Genomic DNA, 20,593 nt, shown 5'->3' with positions numbered 1-20,593 from the left:
AATCCTTTGAAAGTTCTTGTTTAGGCATGTTTAAACTTCATAATCCCAATTCCAACAGTTCATTTGAAGGTAAGCAAAGCCAATGATGATAATGCAATGTTTTTCCACAATCATAGTCTCCTCTCCCCAGTTATTGATTAGGGTTTCAGTTTTCAGATTCACACTTTTTTTTGTTGATGCATCTGTGCATTGTATGATTTCTTTAGGCAAAAACATTGATAAACCCACAGCCTATTACCACATTTCAACAGAAAATTAAAGATAAAAAAGAATCTATATATTTTAGCAATCAACGAGCACCATTAGGAAAATCTCATGATCAAGCACCAGGATTACCCAAAGGAATGGATATAATCAATACGACATTTGGGACAGCAGTCATCAGAGGTAGTAAAAAACATAAGGGGTGGGAGAGGGTGGTAAACTAAGTCTTCTTGGAAAATAGGATTAAATATCCCTTTGGTGTTGTGTTTGGTGATGGTATAAATGATGATCCAAGAATGGAAGATTAGATTATAGCAAGAAAGTTACCCTCAGAACCAAAATCCAGCTGGGCGTGGTGGCTCACGCTTGTAATCCTAGCACTTTGGGAGGCTGAGGCAGAAGGATCGCTTGAGGCCAGGATTTCGAGGTTGCAGTGAGCTATGATAAAGCCATTGTACTCCAGTGTGGGTTATAGAGTGAGACCTTGTCTCAAAAAATAAAAAAAAAAATCCTTAGAGATTATGTGTGCCAAGGCACGATGAATTCAGGTATTAGAATGAGACACAGTGAGCATAGTAGACAAGGTATAAAGACAGGACAGAGACTCAGAAAAGTTGGCTTTGGGACCAGCTGTGAGGGCCCTAATCCCTTCTCCCTGTACATTCATCTGTATGTTTTATTTCCACCAATGCATCTGATGTTTTCATGACTCCTAACTCTTTATGAAACAGAGTTTCATGACACAGATCAGTTTGGTAAATACTGTACACCACGCTCCATTCAGGCAGATCCGTGATGTACACTTGCATATTAACCAAACACAGGGCCAAGTGTATAGTTGATCTCCACTCTGATTTTGAGAGTGAGGAGGGGACATCGTTCAACAGATAACAACTTATCTTGGAATTGGTCACAGGCCATTCTTTCTTTTGTAGGCCCAGCTTCCTGCCATGGTGTTGGATGCCTTTCCTTACACCTTTTGAGCATTTCTCCTCAGGTCTCTTACGCCTTCCTCCAGGGGTGTCAGGAGATCTCAAATTTCATTTTTCTTTATCCTGCAGAGAAATTCAGTTCTCTCATTGTCTTTCTGTGTCAGTTAAGGCTCTACTCCAGGAACCCTATCTTCATTCACCAAAAGGCTCATTAAATTATTTTCCTTAAGGTAGTGACATCTACTCTGGAGATAAATTATGCTTTGGAATTCAAAATCTGCAGTTGTACCTTACTGCATCAGATCTAAAGTTAAAACTTGTACCATGAAAAATGTATTTTTTTTTAACTCCTGCTGTTTTGTTTTGTTTTGTTTTGTGTGGAGATAGGGTCTCGCAAGTACAGTGGTGTCATCATAGCTCTCTGCAACCTCAAACTCCTGAGCTCAAGCCATCCTCCTGCCTCAGTCTCCCAAGTAGTTGTGACTACAGGCATGAGGCCACCATGCCCTGCTAAAAAATGTATTTTAAAACAGATAAAATATCTTTTTCTTTTTTTAAATAGGACTAAAATATTCTATTTATGAAATGTTAGTAGCTATGGCATTACAGTAATTATATCATAACTACTTCCTAGTATTAGTTTATTTAATGTGGAAAGTATTCTCTAGATATACCTCATTTAAGTATATAAAAGAAGCAATTTTCAAAACATGTGTAAGTTTATTGGTAGGCGTAATGGTTTGTATATCAAAAAGAAGTACTGCTTGGCAGGATTATTTTGAGTGGGATTACCTTCTGGTGTAAAAACTATTAGTTTATAGACCTCAATTCTTGGCAGAAAGACCAAAAGAAAAGAAATACCTTAATCTATGTTGTTAGGTTGAAAGGGAAGAGTGAAATTGTAAATGGAGTTACATTTAGACATTATCATGTCACACGATTAAAATCAAAGTTATTAACTGTACACAAAACTGGCGCCTACCAGTCATGGGAAAGTATCTGTTAAATAAACATCTTATCTAGGTTTAGGACCAATCAGGAAATTCTTCTTCCTGATTCCAGTGATTTCCCTGTTACCTCTGGCTACACTGAGAATGGAGATTCAGATTTAAACAGACTCAAGGTGTGTGGTTCACTCTACAGTTGCCAAAATTTGCACCATGGCTGCCTCATAGGGCATCAGGGTTTCAAATTTGTGATTCAGATTTGCTTAGATCATCTTGAGAAGTCTGGCACAAACTAAAATAAAAATTGTACAGAAATTCTTAGGATCAGGAATTTAACTGGGCTTGGAACACGGCTCCTGAAGACTAAACACTTAACACATACGGAGTTCTAATGTTCTTCAGAGTTCTGGGGCATGAGCCAAATCAAGCACAGTAACACGGAGGCTATGTTTTGTCTTTCTTGATAAATCTTCTTTTGTGTTGGTTTTGTGATCTCCCAGATCTATGTAGCTTATGCAGTGAGCATACTTCATTTGTCATTTGTTCTAGTCAATATGAATACATTGTAAATAGATGAAAAAAAATCTTAAAACTGATTTTATTAATTCTTCCTTCAGAATTCTCTGCCAAAGATGTGGTGAATCCACCAAAACCCTATGAAGAAGTATTTAAAGAAGGAAAGGAAGGACATGATTTGTATGTTGTTTCTCACAATGATTATTATGTGGGTAAGTGTCCTCCAATGCAAAATGGGCCTGAGGATATAGGACTCGCAGATTTGTGAATTTGTGAGGAGGAATAAATGAGATAATGTGCATAAAGTTAAATGCCTGGCATGTAACAGGTGATCAGTACATGGTAATTTATTGTTATTCATAAGGTCATAAACCCTGATAGCTGGGAACATGTATACTGATGCATTTTGTATGTAAAATATAGAAACATATATCTTTAAAATGAAAAAGCAGCCAAGAAAGGTGAAATGTTACATAGTCTTGTTTTGCTTTAGTGATTTTAAGTTTGAAATTACTGTTCATATTCAAATGTCAGGCTTATTCTAAATGCTTAGTTTTGTATGAAGAATACTGGGTGATGGTCAGGTGCACACATTTTTGAATCTGATAGATCAGGTTCCAAACCTACCTCATTCATTTACTATCTTTTAAAACTTGGGCAATTTACTTATCTGATCGTTATCCGTTCTTATCTCTTAAATGGGCATAGTAATATTGTGAAGATCGAGTGCATACAAATGCTTAGTGTAGTGCCTAGAACATAGTAAATGTTCGTAACAATTAGCTATTATTAAGTGAGCTTGTCTACTAGTAGCATATTACTAGAATTATTCTGTAGTACAACTAAAAGGCATTAGATGTTTACAGTGCTGAAAATTACAACTAATTGCCAATATGCTGATGCTAAGTAGAATCTTGATATAATCAAGGATTGAGAATTAGACTCTGATAAATGGTCTGAGGAAACCCATGAGCTTCCCTTCACTGCAGTGTAACACTCCCTTTTTCTTGCTCTTTCTTTCTTATTTCTTTACTTTTTCTCCTCCACTGCTCTCTAACAGCATACTCCCTTTGTGTGCTCTTCCTCCCACTCTTCTGTTTATAGCTGAGGCTTATCTCCTACTCCCATTGCTTCCCTATTTGGTCGGCCATTCTTTTCTTTCATAGCCAATCTCTGCGGGTTCCCTATACTCCCTAATGTGTTCCCAGACCTGAGATTGTCTTTACCCTTCCATTCAGACCGTCCCTGTTTCTCCCCACTCCAACACCACATTCCTTCCCACAACCTTGACTTGTCTCCGTATCTTTACCCCTTCTACTTCCCTGGACCCCTCCAGCCCTTCCTCCATCCTTCCCTCCCTTTCTTCCTTCCTTTCTTGTTCACTCCCTCCTTCCTTGTCTTCTGAAAATATTTTATTTGTGTTTTGAAGAAGTTTAGCATCCAAAGCCTTTTTTTTTTTTTTTTTTTTTGAGACAGAGTCTCACTCTGTTGCCCAGGCTAGAGTGAGTGCCGTGGCATCAGCCTAGCTCACAGCAACCTCAAACTCCCAAACTCAAGCGATCCTCCTGTCTCAGCCTCCCGAGTAGCTGGGACTACAGGCATGCGCCACCATGCCCGGCTAATTTTTTCTATATATATTTTTAGTAGAGATGGGGTCTCGCTCTTGCTCAGGCTGGTCTCGAACTCCTGAGCTCAAATGATCCGCCCACCTCGGCCTCCCAGAGTGCTAGGATTACAGGCGTGAGCTACCACGCCCGGCCTCCAATGCCTTTTAATTGTTTTAAAAAGAACTATGTTAATGAATGTATATACCATATAGACCACCTATAATGAGATACTTTATAAGCATTTAGCAGTCTGAGGAAAATTAGAGTAGTTTTGTTATATTTAGAAGAGCTCAAATGGACCATGACATGACTGAAATTACCTTCATTTGCTGTTTTTTTCCCTTCCTTCCTGAGATGAAAATTTGCTGGTTTTTATGGAAGTTTCATTAGCCTCTTGAAAAATAATAAAATCTAATCTTTTTAATATTGCCTTTATTTTTTCTTATAGGGAAATTATGTTTATTTTTTATTATAAAAATACATAATAATTGTAGGGAATTTAAATATCATTAAAAAATGAAGAAAAAGTAAATGTAACCTAGAAATCACATTAGCCAGAGATAACAGTGGTTGAAAAATTAAACATTTTTTTCTAATCCCATTTATTGAGCCATCGAGCCATCAATGTTTAAATAAATAGGATAATATTCTCCATGCTTTAGGGGAACTTGCTATACACATTTTAGTTTTCTTTACTTAAAATAATATATCAACAACACCATTCAATAACAATAAACGTAGATCTGTAACATCTTTAACATAAAATTGGTTTTAATCATTACTAAAGCGATGAGTACATCTTTGATAAAATGTAAGCTATATAGAAAGTGTGTGATATACAAAAAAACTCCCACAATTCCCAATCCCCTACAGATGATACTTTCTTAGGTGCTTTTCTTTGCACATTGTGCATAAGTGTATGTGTGTGTTTTGTTTCACATCACCATATACTTTTTTGGAATATATTTTCATGTCAGTGTCTATATTGTATTTTTCACTATTACAAATATGTTTATCGTTTATGTAGTTTCGTAAATGTGATCTGTTCTTGCCTTAGGTTACATTTCTAGATTTCTGAGCATTTGAAAATTTCACTCTTAGAGCCAAACTGTCAGCTCGAATAACTGCCCCAATTTGTCTTCACACCCAGTGTATGAGAATTTCCATTTCCCCACACTTTTCCCAATGGTGGGCTTAGCCTATCTTCTTTATTTTCGCTTAACCGAGAGACAATTACAATTTCTCATTACTGTTTTTGTTTACATGTGGGTTACTAGTGAGGCTGAATATCTTTTCTCCATGAGTTTTTTACCCTCTCAGTTGTTCTCTAGTTTCAGTCCTGCTCTCTTATCTAGAAATAGAACACTAGTACCACATCAAGACTTGAAAAGAAAAAATCACAGTATTCGATCTTAAATAAAAGGATCTCTCTTTTGGGTTCTCAGCCCTCAATCACCCTTTGAGTGTTGCTAATATGAGGTAAATAATTACAATGAAATATGAGGGTTGTAATGTTCTGATAGTATCACTGAATCTCAGTGAGAACAAGTACAAAACGCCAGCCTCTCAAATCTTAGCATAGTGGAAAGTACTGCTGGGGTCCCAAAGCATTGCCAGACCTCGCCTGACTTTTGTAACAGCGGTGGGGCCTGCATTTTTCATTGTTAATATCTTTCTCCCACATCATTTCCCTTCTTATTCCCCAAATATTAAGGACCTTTGCCCATTTTTAAATTGACTTATATGTTTTCTTGCTGTAAAGTTGTATGACTTCGTTTTGGATGTTAACCTCCTATCAAATACATGGTTTGGAAATATTTTTCCCCAATCTGTAGATTGCTTTATCATTGTGTTGATGGTCTCCTTTGCTGTTCAGCAGCTTTTTAGTTTGATATAGTCCCATTTATTTATTTTTGCTTTTGTAGCCTGAGTTTTTGGCATGCTATCCAAGAGATCATTGCCAAGGCCAATGTTAAAGAGCCTTTCCCCTGTGTTTTCTTCTAGGAGTTTTATGGTTTCAGGTCTTAAGTTTAGGTCTTTTATCTATTTTGAGTTAATTTTTGTGTATGGTGTAAGATAAGGGTCTAATTTCATTCTTTTGCATGTGGAAATCAAATTTCCCTAGCACTGTTTATTGAAGAGATCATTATTTCCCCATTGTGTCTTCTTGGTGCCCTTGTCAAAAATTAATTGATTGTATATGTTTGGATTTATTTCTGGGCTCTCTGTACTGTTCCACTGATCTATGGATCTGTTTTTAAAAATTTTTCTGTTGCCTTTTGTTTGTTTGTTTTTTTTACTGTGTTTATTTTTATGCCAGTACCATACTGTTTTGATTACTATAACTTTGTAATGTAATTTTAAATCAGGAAGTGTGTTGCCTCCAACTTTGTTTTTCTTTCTCAGAATTGCTTTGGCTATTCAGAGTCTTTTGTGGTTCCATATGAATTTTAGGATTCTCTAAGATTGTGAAGAATGCCATTGGGATTTTGATAGTGATTGTGATGAATCTGTATGTTTCTTTGGGTAGTATGGACATTACAAGAATATTAATTCTTTCAATCCATGACCATGTAATATCTTTCCATTTATTTGTGTTCTCTTCAATTTCTTTCATCAGCGTTTTATAGTTTTCAGTGTGCAGATCGGTCATCTCCTTGGTTAAATTTATTCTTAAGTATTTTCTTTTGGATTCTATTGTAAATGGGATTATTTTCTTGATTTGTTTTTTGGCTAGGTCACTATTTTTGTATAAAAATGCCATGTATTTTTGTATGCTGATTTTGTATCCTACAAATTTACTGAATTCATTTATTAGTTCTAACATTTTTTTTAGTGGAGTCTTTGGGGTTCTTCCATATAGCTTTCCTAATATTGACACAAGGAATTCTTGTATGTAGCACCCCACCAGTCTCCCAACTCACATAGGGGAATGCTTCTGTCATCTGTACCCAAACCCATGTAATTCCTGCACTGCTACAATCTCATTCTCTGTCCCACTTTCATTTTCAATGTCAATGAGAACATAATGTGCTTCTTGAAAGATAAGGTTATTTGTGTTACTTAAGTCAGAAGTTTTCCTTTTCTACCCCCCGACAGGAGAAGCAAAGAATAGAAACTATAATCCATCAAGTTTCCATAGGTTTAACTTATATGGAGTCCCAACACCACATTTTAATGATGGACGAACCATGGCAAAAACTTTATATTGGCTTCATGAACTACAAATGTAAGTTTAATTGTACTGTGTCCAGGAACAAGTGTTCAGATATTTGACATTTGGACTTAAAATTTATTTTTTGAAGAGGTGATACATTGATATGGTTCAAATATAAAATTAATAGAAAAAATATACAATGAAATATCTTCCACTTCTGAAACCCATTGTGTCCAGTTACTCCAGACGTAATCATGATACTGTTTTTTACTGTTATCACTCTAAAGTTACAAGCAAATATAAATACATGTATTGATGTTTTAAATGTATGGGATCAACTCTATATGTTTCTTAAACATAATAGGCTTGCAAAACTCTACCAAGATGGTTATAATTGACCTGTCATTTATTATTCACCTTTTTAAATAGTTATTTGGGCACATGAGCATCTAACTCAACTTTTGCTAATTGTAACCTTTTTGTGTTTTCATTCCATATATAACTAGTTTCCTAGAAAATTAAAACGGGGTCCTTAGTTTTTCATTTCTTGCATTATATATCTGAGCCAACACTTAAACATTGGGAGATTGCTCATAAAAACCTAGATTTTCTGTAATGCTTAAAACATCAGAAGATTGTAAATACTGGTGTCCCCCAAAACTCCCTAAAAAAGATTGTCCATGTCCTAATTCCAGACCTTTGAATGTTACTTCATGTGGAATATGGGTCTTTGCAAATGTAATTAAGTTAAGGATTTTGAGATGAAGAGATTATTCTGGATTATCTGGTTGAGTCCTAAATCCAACGATAAGTATCCTCAGAAGGGCAGAAGGAGATTTGAGTCAAAAGAGGAAAAGGTATAAAGAAGAGAAGGATATGTGGAGATGGAGGCAGAGATTGGCATGATGTGCCTATAAACCAAGGAACACCAAGTAATGCCAACAGCCACCAGACACTGAAAGAAAAAGAAATGGTCTGGGCTAGGTGGTGTGCACCTGTATTCTTAGCTACTTGGGAGGGTGAGGAAGTGGGATTGCTTGAGCCCAGGAATTTGAGGGCAACCTGGGCAACATAGCAAGACCCTGTCTCTAGGAGGGGGAAAAAAAACGTAAGGAATGGATTTTCCCTAGAGCCTTTGGAGAGAATGTGGCCTTGCTGATACCTCCATTTCAGACACTGGTCTCCAGAATGTGAGCGAATACATTTCTGTTGTTTTAAGCCACCAGTTTGTGGTAGTCTCTTTATAGCAAACTCATGAAACTAATGCACTGGGGCTGCATTCCTGTATGTCAATGGTAGGGGTAGATTTGTTGTGCCCTCTATCCTTTATTATTTTTTTCCTTAGAGACAGAGTCATAGCTCACTGCAGCCTGGAACTCCTGTCCTCAAGTGATCCTCCCGCCTCAGCCTACCCAAGTGTTGGGATTACAGGCACGAGCCACCGCACTTGGCCTCTCTACCCTTTTTAAAGGAGACACTGGCCCTCTGGGTTTCCACAGACTTCACTGTGCACTCAAGGTGCACATTCCCACAGATATCCAACCTGTCTCACTCTTTTGCCTATTTTGTCCCCTAATAACAATGGCTCTTAATTATAGAGGCAAAGTTCTAAGCACTTTATATATTATTAATTTAATCTACCAAGAACTTCATGAAGTAGTATACTATGCTTTTTGTCCTTACCATTTTACAGATGAAAAACCTGAGGTACAAAATGGTTAAATCATTTGCCCAAGATCATGCAGCTCAGAAGTATGGGGCTAGGAATGAAACCCAGGCAGTGTGGCTCCAGGGGTTGCCCCTAACCACTACGCCAGGTTTATGGGCACTTGATTCTTGATCCCCTGTTTACAGTCTTCAAAAATGATTTCCATTCCTCTTCTACTCCTTTAATGTATGAGTTCTGATACTTGAATTATTCACAATAAGGATGGTAAAACACACATACAGAAGAAATTCTTATCATTTTATAGTAACCCTACATGAGATAGTTTTTATTTAGGATATGGAAGAAGCACTCGCGTAACAAATATTTCTTAATTTATCATTATTAAAATGGTGAAACCATGCATAAAGGAAAGCACGAAGATATGATTTAACTATTTAAAGACTATAGAGATTTATAATTAAATTTAATACATAAATTTCTCCCCCTCATGCCTTTCCAGCGTCCTCCACAACATAATACATAAATAGATACTTAAAGGGAGATGACAGAGATGGTTCATCTATTTTTGAAGGATTGGAAATATAAATGTGCTGTCAATTTATAAAAGATGATATAGACACATTAACAACAGCATGGTCCTCAAGAACATCCTAAGAGCAGAACAAATGTCAATGGTTTGGGATAGTCATAGAAAAATACACTAATTTTACAAGGGCAGGCAATATGTGGGACATGTTTCCCTTTAAATTGTCTACCTCCACAGAAACATCGTTTATAGAACAGTGTTTTATTGGATCATACTTCTTGTACTTTGAAAATTAATTGGAATATTATTGCTAAAGGAGTAGAGGAATTCTTTATTCCTTTGGTTTGTCAGATTTTAAAAAAGAACTCACTACTTCATCCTTCTGTGTGATTTCTTTTATAAACTTGGAGTCAAGCAGGTTTGTTTACAGTATAAAGGCATCTAATTTTCTATGCACTATTTAATGTAAATTTAGTGTACTCTCAACTTTTAAGTTTTCCTCTGTAAAACTATGTCTATTGACATTCTGTTTATGAACGATCAGTTTGAGTCATCACATGATAGACGTGTGTGGTGAGTGCATGTGTGTGTGCATGAATGAATGAACTCACTGGCACCCACGGTGCTTTGTCTGAGTTGGCCAGTGAATGCTGTGAGGTTGTGTAATGACGTTGCAGTTCCTGATTTTCCGACGTATATGGTGACCCACAGATACTTCCTGTCTCTGCCAGAAACATAATCCAGGCACTTTTAGACTAAAAAGAGTTGGATCTGTGTGTTACAACCTTATTCTTACCATCTCTGCATGTTCCTAATTATGCCCCTTGGAGCTGATTTTTAGATTGTCAACTCTGTTTGTTCAAGTTATGGCCCTTAAACTGCCATTGATTTATTCTGACTTTACCCACGCTCTTTTTTTCCCCCTAACAAATGGGAAGGAAATGAAAAAATAAGAGATTAATTACTTATATTTCTTTTTTGTTTCTCCACAGAGTGTCACTCTTCTCCAGAAATTTTTTCAGCTGCTCAGTAGCTCAATAGCACAGGAAATACTTTTAAGAGCAAATGGAATTTAAAAATTTAATGTTCATTGTTTTTAGTCTTAGTGAAAACAATAGAGAATTTATTAATTTTAATGTTATTAAACAGTAGTGTTGTAATTTTAGTTCTCAAAATAAATTTTATTGAATTAATCACAACAGTAGAAGTAACAAAATTATATTACAGAAAATTGGCAAAATAAAATCACTCGTAATTCTGTCACTTTAATTCAACCATTATTATCATTTTAACATTTTTCTTTCTAGTGTGGCTTCCTATGTAGATCTTTACATAGTTTTCACCACAGTATAATAGCATTTTATATCCTGCTTTCTCACCTAACATAAAACAATTATATATTGCAGTGTACTCTTCATAACCAACATTGAAAGTGCATGCAGAGTGTATCCTTGTTAATGTGACATAATTTAATCACCCCCATGATGGAACGTTTTGATTCTTTTCTTATTTTCATTATACTCAATGAGCCTACAAACCTATCTATCTATCTATCTATCTATATATATATAAAACTTTTTCACATTTTTAATTGTTTCGTGGATTATCTCCTTATTATTGGTTCCCAGATATGTAAGAAAAGGCATAGACATTTTTATGCTTTTAGATGAATATCGTCCAATTATTTCCAAAAGGATTGAATTTGTACCAGCAATCTACAAGTGTTTTACCTTTTTTGCCAATTTAGACATTCTCTCTCTGTCTATATATATATATATATATATATTAATATTTGCTTGGTTACTAGGTTAGAAGTGGCACTTTATTATTCCTTTATTTTTATAATTTATTACTGGAGAGTATGATAATTTCTCCAAATATTTGCTTACTAGGTATGAGTTATTGGTTTATGTCCGTTGGTTATTTATTTATTTGATGCTTAATTTTCTTTTAGCAATTTTAGGAGTTATAATAGGGATATTAATACATTGTTTTTATTTACTAAAATATTTTTGTTTGCTTACCTTATTCGTTAATCAAAATTTATTTTTATTATATAAATGATAGAAAAATGAACACATAAAGCTTTCTTTTTAGCATAGGATTTTTTCTGGAACAGATTTGTTCTCTGAATTCTCAATGATACCATAGTATTCCTTACCACATGTATATCTGGCAGCCCAAAATACTTTAGGTAATAGAGATACCTGACAATTTTCTAATTTTGCAGGAAAAGAGGAACTAAGGTTGTATCTAAGAGAGTTGATGATTTCAAAGAAAAGTTTCAACATAAACTTGGAAGAGTTTTAGATCCGTAAGTCAATGATTACCTTTAAATTGATAGCATCTTTGCATCAAGTTAAAAAAGTACTCTTGTGATAACTGTTGGTTTGTGTTCCATTAGATTCTATTAAATGAGAAAAGCATTCTTTTGCTGTTAATCAGAGGAACTCTGTTAGTGTCTGTAGAACTTGGGGTTGCAGGAAGGTGGTGACTTCTTCAAGATGGAGAGGGCATTTGGAGAAAAGAGAGGGAGAATTTTGCATGAAGTTTTATTTTGGGGATATCAAAAATTTAACTTACTGGGCTTACATTTTTCTCTGTCTTCCCAGTCTCTCTCTCTCTCTCTTGCTCTTTATTTATACTTCAGTAATTTTGCTTTGAATGTGTTCTGTTTTTCCTTTGTGAATCTCTGCTACTGAAAGGCAGCGAAAGCATTCAGCCATTGTTAATGCAAGTTGAAGATCATACAAAAGATCTGTTGGAGAACTTTTGTTTGATTTTCATAGTTTGGCTATAAGAAAAAATATAGGTCACTAGGAACATATGGCAAACATATTTTAAATTCCAGGGATGCCATTTGGTGGGTATTTTAACTAAAGGATTTGTTTTCTTTGATAGCATTGCAGAAACAATGAATGTTTCCCCAGACCACACATTTGGAGCTTATCTCCGTCCTGAGGAGTATGGTAAATATACAAACTTTCTCCTTAAAAAACAATCAAATAAACAACAAAAGCCCCACAAAGTTATGCAGTTTCCACCAGCTCCTTTCAATGCTTCTAATTTTAAAAGCTTAATATGTTGCATTAACATTACTGAGAAAAATATGTAGCACAGAAAGAAAAATTTTTTCAGATTATATTTGAAATAGATACAGTTTAAAGCCCTTGTAATGAATACCTGAAGTGTAGTTTAAGGCTATGAATTTTATTTAAGAAATAAATATGGCCTGTATTAAACAAGCCAAAGTGAATTTTGGCAGCTTTTTAAATGAATTCAAATATCGTCCTGGGCCCTTGCTACTCAAAGCGTGGACTGCAGTCTGCAACTAGCTTTCTCTGGGAGCTTCTTAGAAATGCAGACTCTCAGCCCTCACCCCAGACCTATTGAATCAGATATTGCATTTTATTAATATTCCCAGATGAATTGTAAGCACATTCGTATTTGAAAAGCACTGTATTCTGCAACCACATAATTATTAATAAGACTTACTCTTTCCTCCCGAGCCAGCCAATCAATCAATCCATAAAGTGATAAAAGAAACTTAATAGAATTTTATCTTTATTTCTAGGCAATCTAAACAGCAGATGTCCAAAAGCAAAAAATGTGCTACAGTTTATCAGGATTAGGCTGTATATCAGCGGTTTTCAACACCTGGGCTGCAGGCTACCTGTGTTAATATCATCCAGGGAGTTTATTATTAATAAGTATGCAGTTTCCTGAGACCCAGGCCCAGATATTGATTCATTAGGTTCTTAGGTATGCTGAAGTTTAAGAACCACTATTAAAAATGTTTTAGAGAAATTCCATTCACTGACAATTAAAATAAATATTTATTGAGTTTATGCAAGATGGTGTTTTGGAACATCATTAATCACTACATTAGGAGATTGTATTTTGGTTCTGTTTTTAGATGAACTGAATGTTTAGTGGATGCCTGTCTATCTTAGAGGCTCTTAATGTCTTTTGGAGCGGGTAAGGGATGATTAGGAAACTCATCAATTAGCCTTTAAAGCAAATAGGTAATCATGGTCAATTCTGCCTATTTGAGGGCAAGCTTCATGTTTGTGGGTGCTCTGCCTTGCTGTTTGTTGTTCAGCACATGATACCAATATTTATAGCATGAATTGATGAATTCAATGCACAGTTTATCATTTTGACAATTTAGCAACATTGACAAATTTCTTGACGATTTAGTGACATTATCTCTTTAGTTGAATGACAAGTGAAAAGTCTTATAAAATGAAAAGAAAGGACACTGACATTAACATTTTTAAAACTATGTAAGTGTAAGCCTTGGTGCTATGTGCTATAGCTGTGAAAAGGGAATAAGTCTTCTCTGAACTATTTTTGGAATTCATGGATGGACCCGGATTAACTCTACTCTGAGTTCTAGCCTTTTATAGATGCCATGTCAACTAATGGCATCTATTCTGTGGGAAGCTTTAGGGTTTGCCTGCTTCCCAGAGACATGCTGGGCCTGGATTTCTTTCCTATCCTTACATAGAAAAATAAAGGCAGCTGCACAAGGAACACCTCATCCCCAGGGTCTGGAGTTACTGATTACAGATGGCTCCAGGAAGAGTGCAAGGTCTGTGCCCAGCTCCCAGAATGTACCAGGGCAGAAGCAAAGTGAAGGAGAATCCAGGGCAGGTGGACAGTGATGCATCATGGGAGTTGGTTGCAGGTAGAGTACAATTGTGGAGCCCACTCCATTTTTCTGACTGACATGGTGTGGTAGCTAAATCATGGATCTCTCTTAGGACCAGAACTTATACTTCTGATTTCAGCTCTTTAGAAATGGCTCTTGAGTATTTGCAAGTGATTTTATATCAGCTTCATAAATATTCTCTCAGGCCAGGCCAGAAGAAGGTACTGACATAGGTTTCACCTACCAGGCAGTTAAACCTGGTGGAGTTGTGGTGAGAAAACCATATAGAGTTGAAAAAAACAACAACTCAAATGATTATTTTTGGATGTTAATGGAGAAGAGAGGCCTCTAAAGATAAAAAATACTCATCCAAGAGGCATCTCATAGAATAAGGAAGACCTTCATTACAAAAGATAGCCACACAAAGGGTTTATATCTGAGGAAGGAGAAAAAGAGAGGTCATGTTTGTCAGAAATCATCTCCTAGCAGTTTTGAATTCCACTCCCAGAGCCTGTCTTGTGTCCTGTACACTTTAGGATGGTCTGATAGTAGCTGACCCCATTTGATGGCCTTGGCCTGAGGTACTTGCCCTGTCCCTGAAACCAGCATTAGTTGTGGGCTTTTCACCCATATTCAGGGTCTGTCTTTATTTTATTTATTTATTTATTTATTTATTTATTTTTTGAGACAGAGTGTCGCTTTGTTGCCCAGGCTAAAGTGAGTGCCGTGGCGTCAGCCTAGCTCACAGCAACCTCAAACGCCTGGGTTTAAGCAATCCTACTGCCTCAGCCTCCCGAGTAGCTGGGACTACAGGCATGCGCCACCATGCCCGGCTAATTTTTTTTTTTATATATATATTTTAGTTGGCCTGGGTCTGTCTTTAGAAACAAGATTTTTATTAGCATGTGCATGATTAGCTCCTGATTTTATAATAAATAAGCAACTTACAGGTGCTATGAGTACCGACGAAGAGACCCTTGACTGAGCCTAATATCATGCCTTACTCAGAGTAGGTGTAAATATTAGTTGCCTTGAACTGAAACCAATGTTGCAATTTAAATTAATCCATCCAAGGTATCACAGTCAACCGCCAGCATGACCTTTCTCCAAGAAAGCTGAGAGTCCTGGCAGGAAGAGGGGGTACGTAGGCCAGAGGAAAAAGGTCTCCTCGGTGACATCCACCAAGTCACTGCATCCGAAGCAGCATGGTCCACTCTAGCTGGGTTTGTGGACTTTAAGTTCACGGAGCTGTGGATGGAGGCAGGCCTGCGGTGCAAGCGGTGGTACAGGGGAAGCAGGGCTGAGAAACGAGAACTAGGTGCAGACTGAAGGCCAACTGGAAACTCATGTTAGAAGGGATTAGGGAATTTGAGTTTAATTTTTACAAGTCTCTCTCAGAGGTTCAGTCAACGCTGAGGGACAATGAGTGGCGCCTGCCCGGAATCAGCCCCAGCTTTCAGATGCTCAGTGTTGTAGACAAATGTCATCCAAGAAGTAGTCAAGCAAGGGCTTCACTGTCTTAGGAAAAGACTTGATAGCTGGGTAAGGCTGGTGATGCCCAGAGGAAATTCATTTTCTTTTTTTTTAGATTTTTTATTCTTGAGCAGAGAAGTAACATAAAACAGAAAAATTAATTTTTATTAATTAGTATACTTTATGTACTTTTTTATACACAAGGATTTTCTGACATGGTGCATAATAGTGTCAGAGTTAAATGTGAGTTTTTTCTCATTCACAGAGGTTGCTAGATCTCTCTCTCTCTTTTTTTAAAAAGATAGAAATAACATGGACAGACTTTAAATTCAAATAAAAGACTTTTTTCTCTCTTCGATAGGAGTCAGTGATCTCATCCATAATAGACGTCCGGGTGAATATCTTCGAGGCAAGGATAGACAGCGAGCCCTGATCGCCGCAGTTCGACATCACTTGAAGAAAGTTAATTACGAAAACTTTGACACTTTGTTGGCAGCCTTCGGGCACTATGACAAGGTCAGTAGTAGAACAGACCTTTTTGCTAATGTGTGGGCTTACATATCCCAGCAGGCTGGTGTAGATCAGGGGTCAGCAAACTATGGCCTGTGGGCCAAATCCGGCCCATCACTTGCTTTTGTAAGTAAAATTTTGCCAGAACACAACCATGCTTGTATTGTTTTAAGTATTGTCTATGGCTGCTTCTGTACTACAGATGCAGAGTTAAATAGTAGCAACAGAGACTATATGGCCTGCAAAACCTAAAATAGATAGCCCTTAATAGAAACAGTTTCCTAATCCCTGGTGTAAATTAGTGGTTGTCAAAATGTGTTCTTCTACAACCATCAACATCGCTTGGGAACTTGTTAGAAATGCACGTTCCAAGGCCCGCCCTGAGATACACTGAATTAGGAACTCTGGGATGGAGCCCAGCAATTCTAACAAGCACTCCAGATGACTCTGATGTGCATTCAAGTTTGAGAGCCACTGCCATGGATTATTAAACTGCAGTGTGCTGGAAGCAAGGGGGTGGGGGCAGGAGAAGACTCAACAACAATCTATGCCTAAATCTGAATATGTACCCACGTACCTTCATTCTAGGTCCAAGTTAAGCTTAAAATATCTTTCCCCTGGGGAGCAGGGTGTGGTTTCAGTTTTAAAAGTGTAACATCATTCAATTTTCAAGCTTCTCTAAATTTTATCCTTTGAAAAAGTCAGATCAATCTTCGGCTACATAATTGCCTTACGTCATTTTAGGCCACCACAGAATTGCTTTTACCAGGCTACACAGCCTTTAGCTTACACCAAGGAGCAGTATAAGAAACTGCCATTGAAACATGGCATATTTTTTGTCAGTATACCCATGAGGCTTTTATTTTTGTTACACACACCCTGTTTACTAGAAACTCAGTCTAACTGAAGGAAATAACTGTACTTCATCTAAGTATCTGGTTTGTTTCTATCTCATGGAAAGCATGAATTTTGTATTCATTGTGCATACCTTTTTTGCGTTGGTTGCCAGGAAACTCAAGTCAATTCAACAAAACACATCTATATTGTGAACATGATCTTATAGCATACATTTTGTGTGCCCTCTCCCCTCCCCCCTTTTTTTTTGAGACAGGGTCTTGCTCTGTTGCTTGGGCTAGAGTGCAGTGGCATCATCATGGCTCACTGCAACCTCAAAGTCCTGGGCTCAAGTGATCCTCCTGCCTCAGCCTCCCAAGTAGCTGGGACTACAGGCATATACCACCATGCCTGGCTGTTTTTTCCTATCTTTAGTAGAGACAGGGTCTGGCTGTTGCTCATACTGGTCTTAAACTACTGACCTCAATTGATCCTCCTGCCTTGGCCTCCTAGAGTGCTAGGATTATAGGCGTGAGCCACCTTGCCCCACCTGAGCATTGTCTTGAAAGAGAATTGGCCTGTCCGTATTGACCAATCTTGGCCGCTTAATTGCAGGCATCCTCATCATTTCATCCAGTTGGTTGCAGTAGACATCTGCTGTAATCGATTGTCCAGTTTTCATGAGGCTGGAGTGGATAATACCAGCGCTGGACCACCAAACAGACACCATTAGGTTTTGTTGTGGTTTTGGACTGTGTTTCGGCAGTTCATCTTTATCCAACCATTGTGCCCAACAGTTGAGACTGTCAAAAAGAACACATTTTTCATCACACATAACAATACAGTGTAGAAATAATTCGCCTCTATGTAGTGACAGCAAAGAAAGACAAGCTTTGAGATGATTTCTCTTAAATCTGATGCTCGTTTAATTCATGCAGAACCCATCTATCCAACTTCTTTAGTCTGCTGATTTGTTTCAAATGGTCCAATATTGTTGGAACAGTAACGGCAAACCTTGCTGCTAATTCACATGTAGGTTGAGGTGGATTCGCTTCCACTACAGCTTTCAGCTCATTATCCACCTTGGTCTCAGGTTGCTCACGTAGCTCATTTTCAAGATTAAAATCATCAGAATGGAATTTCTTGAACCATTGACGTACCGTGAGTTCATGAGCCACATCCTTCCCAAACACTTCGTATTTTGAGCTGTCTGTGCTGCATTGTTTCCATGATGGAACTCGTATTTGAAAATAGTTCAAATTTTTGACTTATCCATGGTTTCACAAAAATTGCTCTAAAAAAAAATTTGAAAGATAATCACAAGCCACAACATGCATTTGAAAGACTGAGGATGTACCTTCACAGTAAACATAAAACAAATGTCAAAGTGAAATGTTAAAGATATTAACTGTCAAACCTAGTACTTAAGGAAATCGGACATTTCTTTCTTCTTCTTTTTTTTAAATGAAGGGGTGGAGGGTTATGAGGAGGGGTGTTCAGTTGTCTTGCTTGTTTTTGTTGAGACAAAGTCTCATTCTGTTGCCTGGGTAGAGTGCGGTGGTGTCATTGTAGCTCACTGCTACCTCCAACTCCTGGGCTCAAGCCATCCTTCTACCTTAGCCTCCCAGGGAGCTGGGAATATAGGCATGTGCCACAACGCACAGCTGGGTTTTCTTTTTCCCCTTTCTTTTTGGTAGAGACGGGGGTGGGAGGGAGTGGGGGGGTTTCTCTTTCTCAGGCTAGTCTCAAACTGCTAAGCTCAAGCGATCCTCCCCTCTCAGCCTCCCAGAGTGCTAGGATTACAGGCATGAGCCATTGAGCCTGGCTGAAATTGGACATTTCATATTTAATAATCTAATACATAGTGCTCTGCTTTTAAATATTCTTCATTTTAAATGTAATTGTAGGGGAGATGATCATCTTAATAGCTCTTGATTACTTAAGTAAACCACCAGGCACATTCCTTATGATAAAATTAAATTAAACAGGGAGGAAATTACAAAGAATTATTTAATGCTGATATACCTTTTAAATGGTTAATTTTTAATATGCACAATGTAGTGCTCAGTGTCCTTAAGGAGCTTTTTTTCTGAGAGGATAATAAGATGTGGGTCTAGTACAGCTGTACGATAATTTTTGATTATTTGAATCTTACATTATTGAATGCCCAGATTTAATTTAATGGAAAAACAAAACAAAACAAAGCAAATTTCCTAAATGAATGATTTCCTAATGAATCTTCTTGGCTTATAAAATTAATTCTATTGTTTATTGAACACTCATAATATATCAACCATTACTCCAGATAATGTGTAGACCTTCTTCTTAGAGAACTTAAAATCTACAGGAGGAGTTATACATAAATTACAGTAGCAGTGGTGTGTGAGAGCTGGCTTGAGAGAGCCTACTGTTGAGTTTTCAGGGAGCTCACAAGTCATTTTACAGCACAATGGTAGCCAGAAATTGTCCACGATGACAGAATTTATACCATGGAAAGTAGTAACTGCTACAAATCAGGGCTTCCTCCCCCCACACTGCCCAAAGAGCCAGTTGTTAAACATACACAGCACACCCCGGGGCGGAGTGAGGGCCAAGTGCTATGAGAAATTCAGAGCTGCAAGCAGGGATTTTGGCTCTTTGCTATCATAGACTATGTAATTCATGACAGATGTTCTTAGCAGTGCAAGTCAGCTGATGATTTTCTCTTTTAATTAATTGTCTAATTAAGCATGTGTAGAGCTCAGTAATTTGTGCTTGCTTAAGGAGCACATTTGTTGCCAATCTGTAAATATTGTAAACTTAAAACTACAATAGTTTCCTAAAATAAATTTTCCTCATAGGTCTTAGAGTTCTCAGTTAAGTTCAATAATTATATCTTAGTCTTTGTTTTTGGAGGGGCTGCATGAAAGCTGTCAGTCCATCCTGTTTGTCCACGCCACCAGCCGATGGTATTTGCTCACCTCATGGAATGACTGAAAATGAAGGTGGGAAAGACATCCGAAGGTGTTCAGTGTGGGAGGTGCAATAACAGGGTCATTCTCCGCTGTTTCTAATAGATTTCTCCGAAAAGTTGAAGAGAATGGCTTTCAAATGGTGGTCAGAACTGCCAGGCAGTCAGTTAAACTGAAGGTGCCTCCAACAGTTTGGGAGAGCTGCACCACGGTATTTTCCTTCCTGATGCAGTCTCCAGGGACAAACTGAAAGACAAACTATCGTAATGTCCCTCACTCCCCTGAACATCCTAGGACTAAGATGTTCTCTCCCCAAGAGCTTGTTTGCTGCTCTTCCTCCATTGCCACAAAGTCAGTGTGTCCTCTTCCAGAAGCTATAACTTCACCCTTTTCCTAGTCATCTCCTATTTTCACCTATACCTTTTGTCTGAAAGGTCAGGTGTAAGAAGAACAAAGGAATTCTTTAAAAAGTTCCAGAGACCTATTTATTCCCTACTTTGGCTACTACAGGAGGTCTTGGTGAGCAGTGTACTCAACCAAGTGGTTATTAACCTTATGGTCTAGGACCATGTCAACCCAGTAAGAGAATTGGGTGGCTGAAATGGAATTAAGT

General features: G+C 37.4%; 1 protein-coding gene across 1 annotated transcript in view; it reads left to right on the top strand.

Moving 5' to 3' along the window:
• EFHB (EF-hand domain family member B) overlaps positions 1–20,593 on the top strand; it is a 50,061-nt gene that overhangs the window by 15,627 nt on the left and 13,841 nt on the right. Inside the window, exons 4-9 of the mRNA XM_069473286.1 lie at positions 207–387; positions 2,701–2,811; positions 7,306–7,435; positions 11,789–11,872; positions 12,460–12,527; positions 16,047–16,201. Coding sequence (XP_069329387.1) covers positions 207–387; positions 2,701–2,811; positions 7,306–7,435; positions 11,789–11,872; positions 12,460–12,527; positions 16,047–16,201 — 729 coding nt within the window. The remainder of the gene's footprint in view (positions 1–206; positions 388–2,700; positions 2,812–7,305; positions 7,436–11,788; positions 11,873–12,459; positions 12,528–16,046; positions 16,202–20,593) is intronic.

The sequence above is a fragment of the Eulemur rufifrons genome, chromosome 7 (genome assembly GCF_041146395.1).
Source record: "Eulemur rufifrons isolate Redbay chromosome 7, OSU_ERuf_1, whole genome shotgun sequence".
In the NCBI taxonomy this organism is placed as follows: domain Eukaryota; kingdom Metazoa; phylum Chordata; class Mammalia; order Primates; family Lemuridae; genus Eulemur; species Eulemur rufifrons.
Note: the sequence above shows the minus strand (reverse complement) of the source record. Positions and strands in the feature narration are given on the sequence as shown.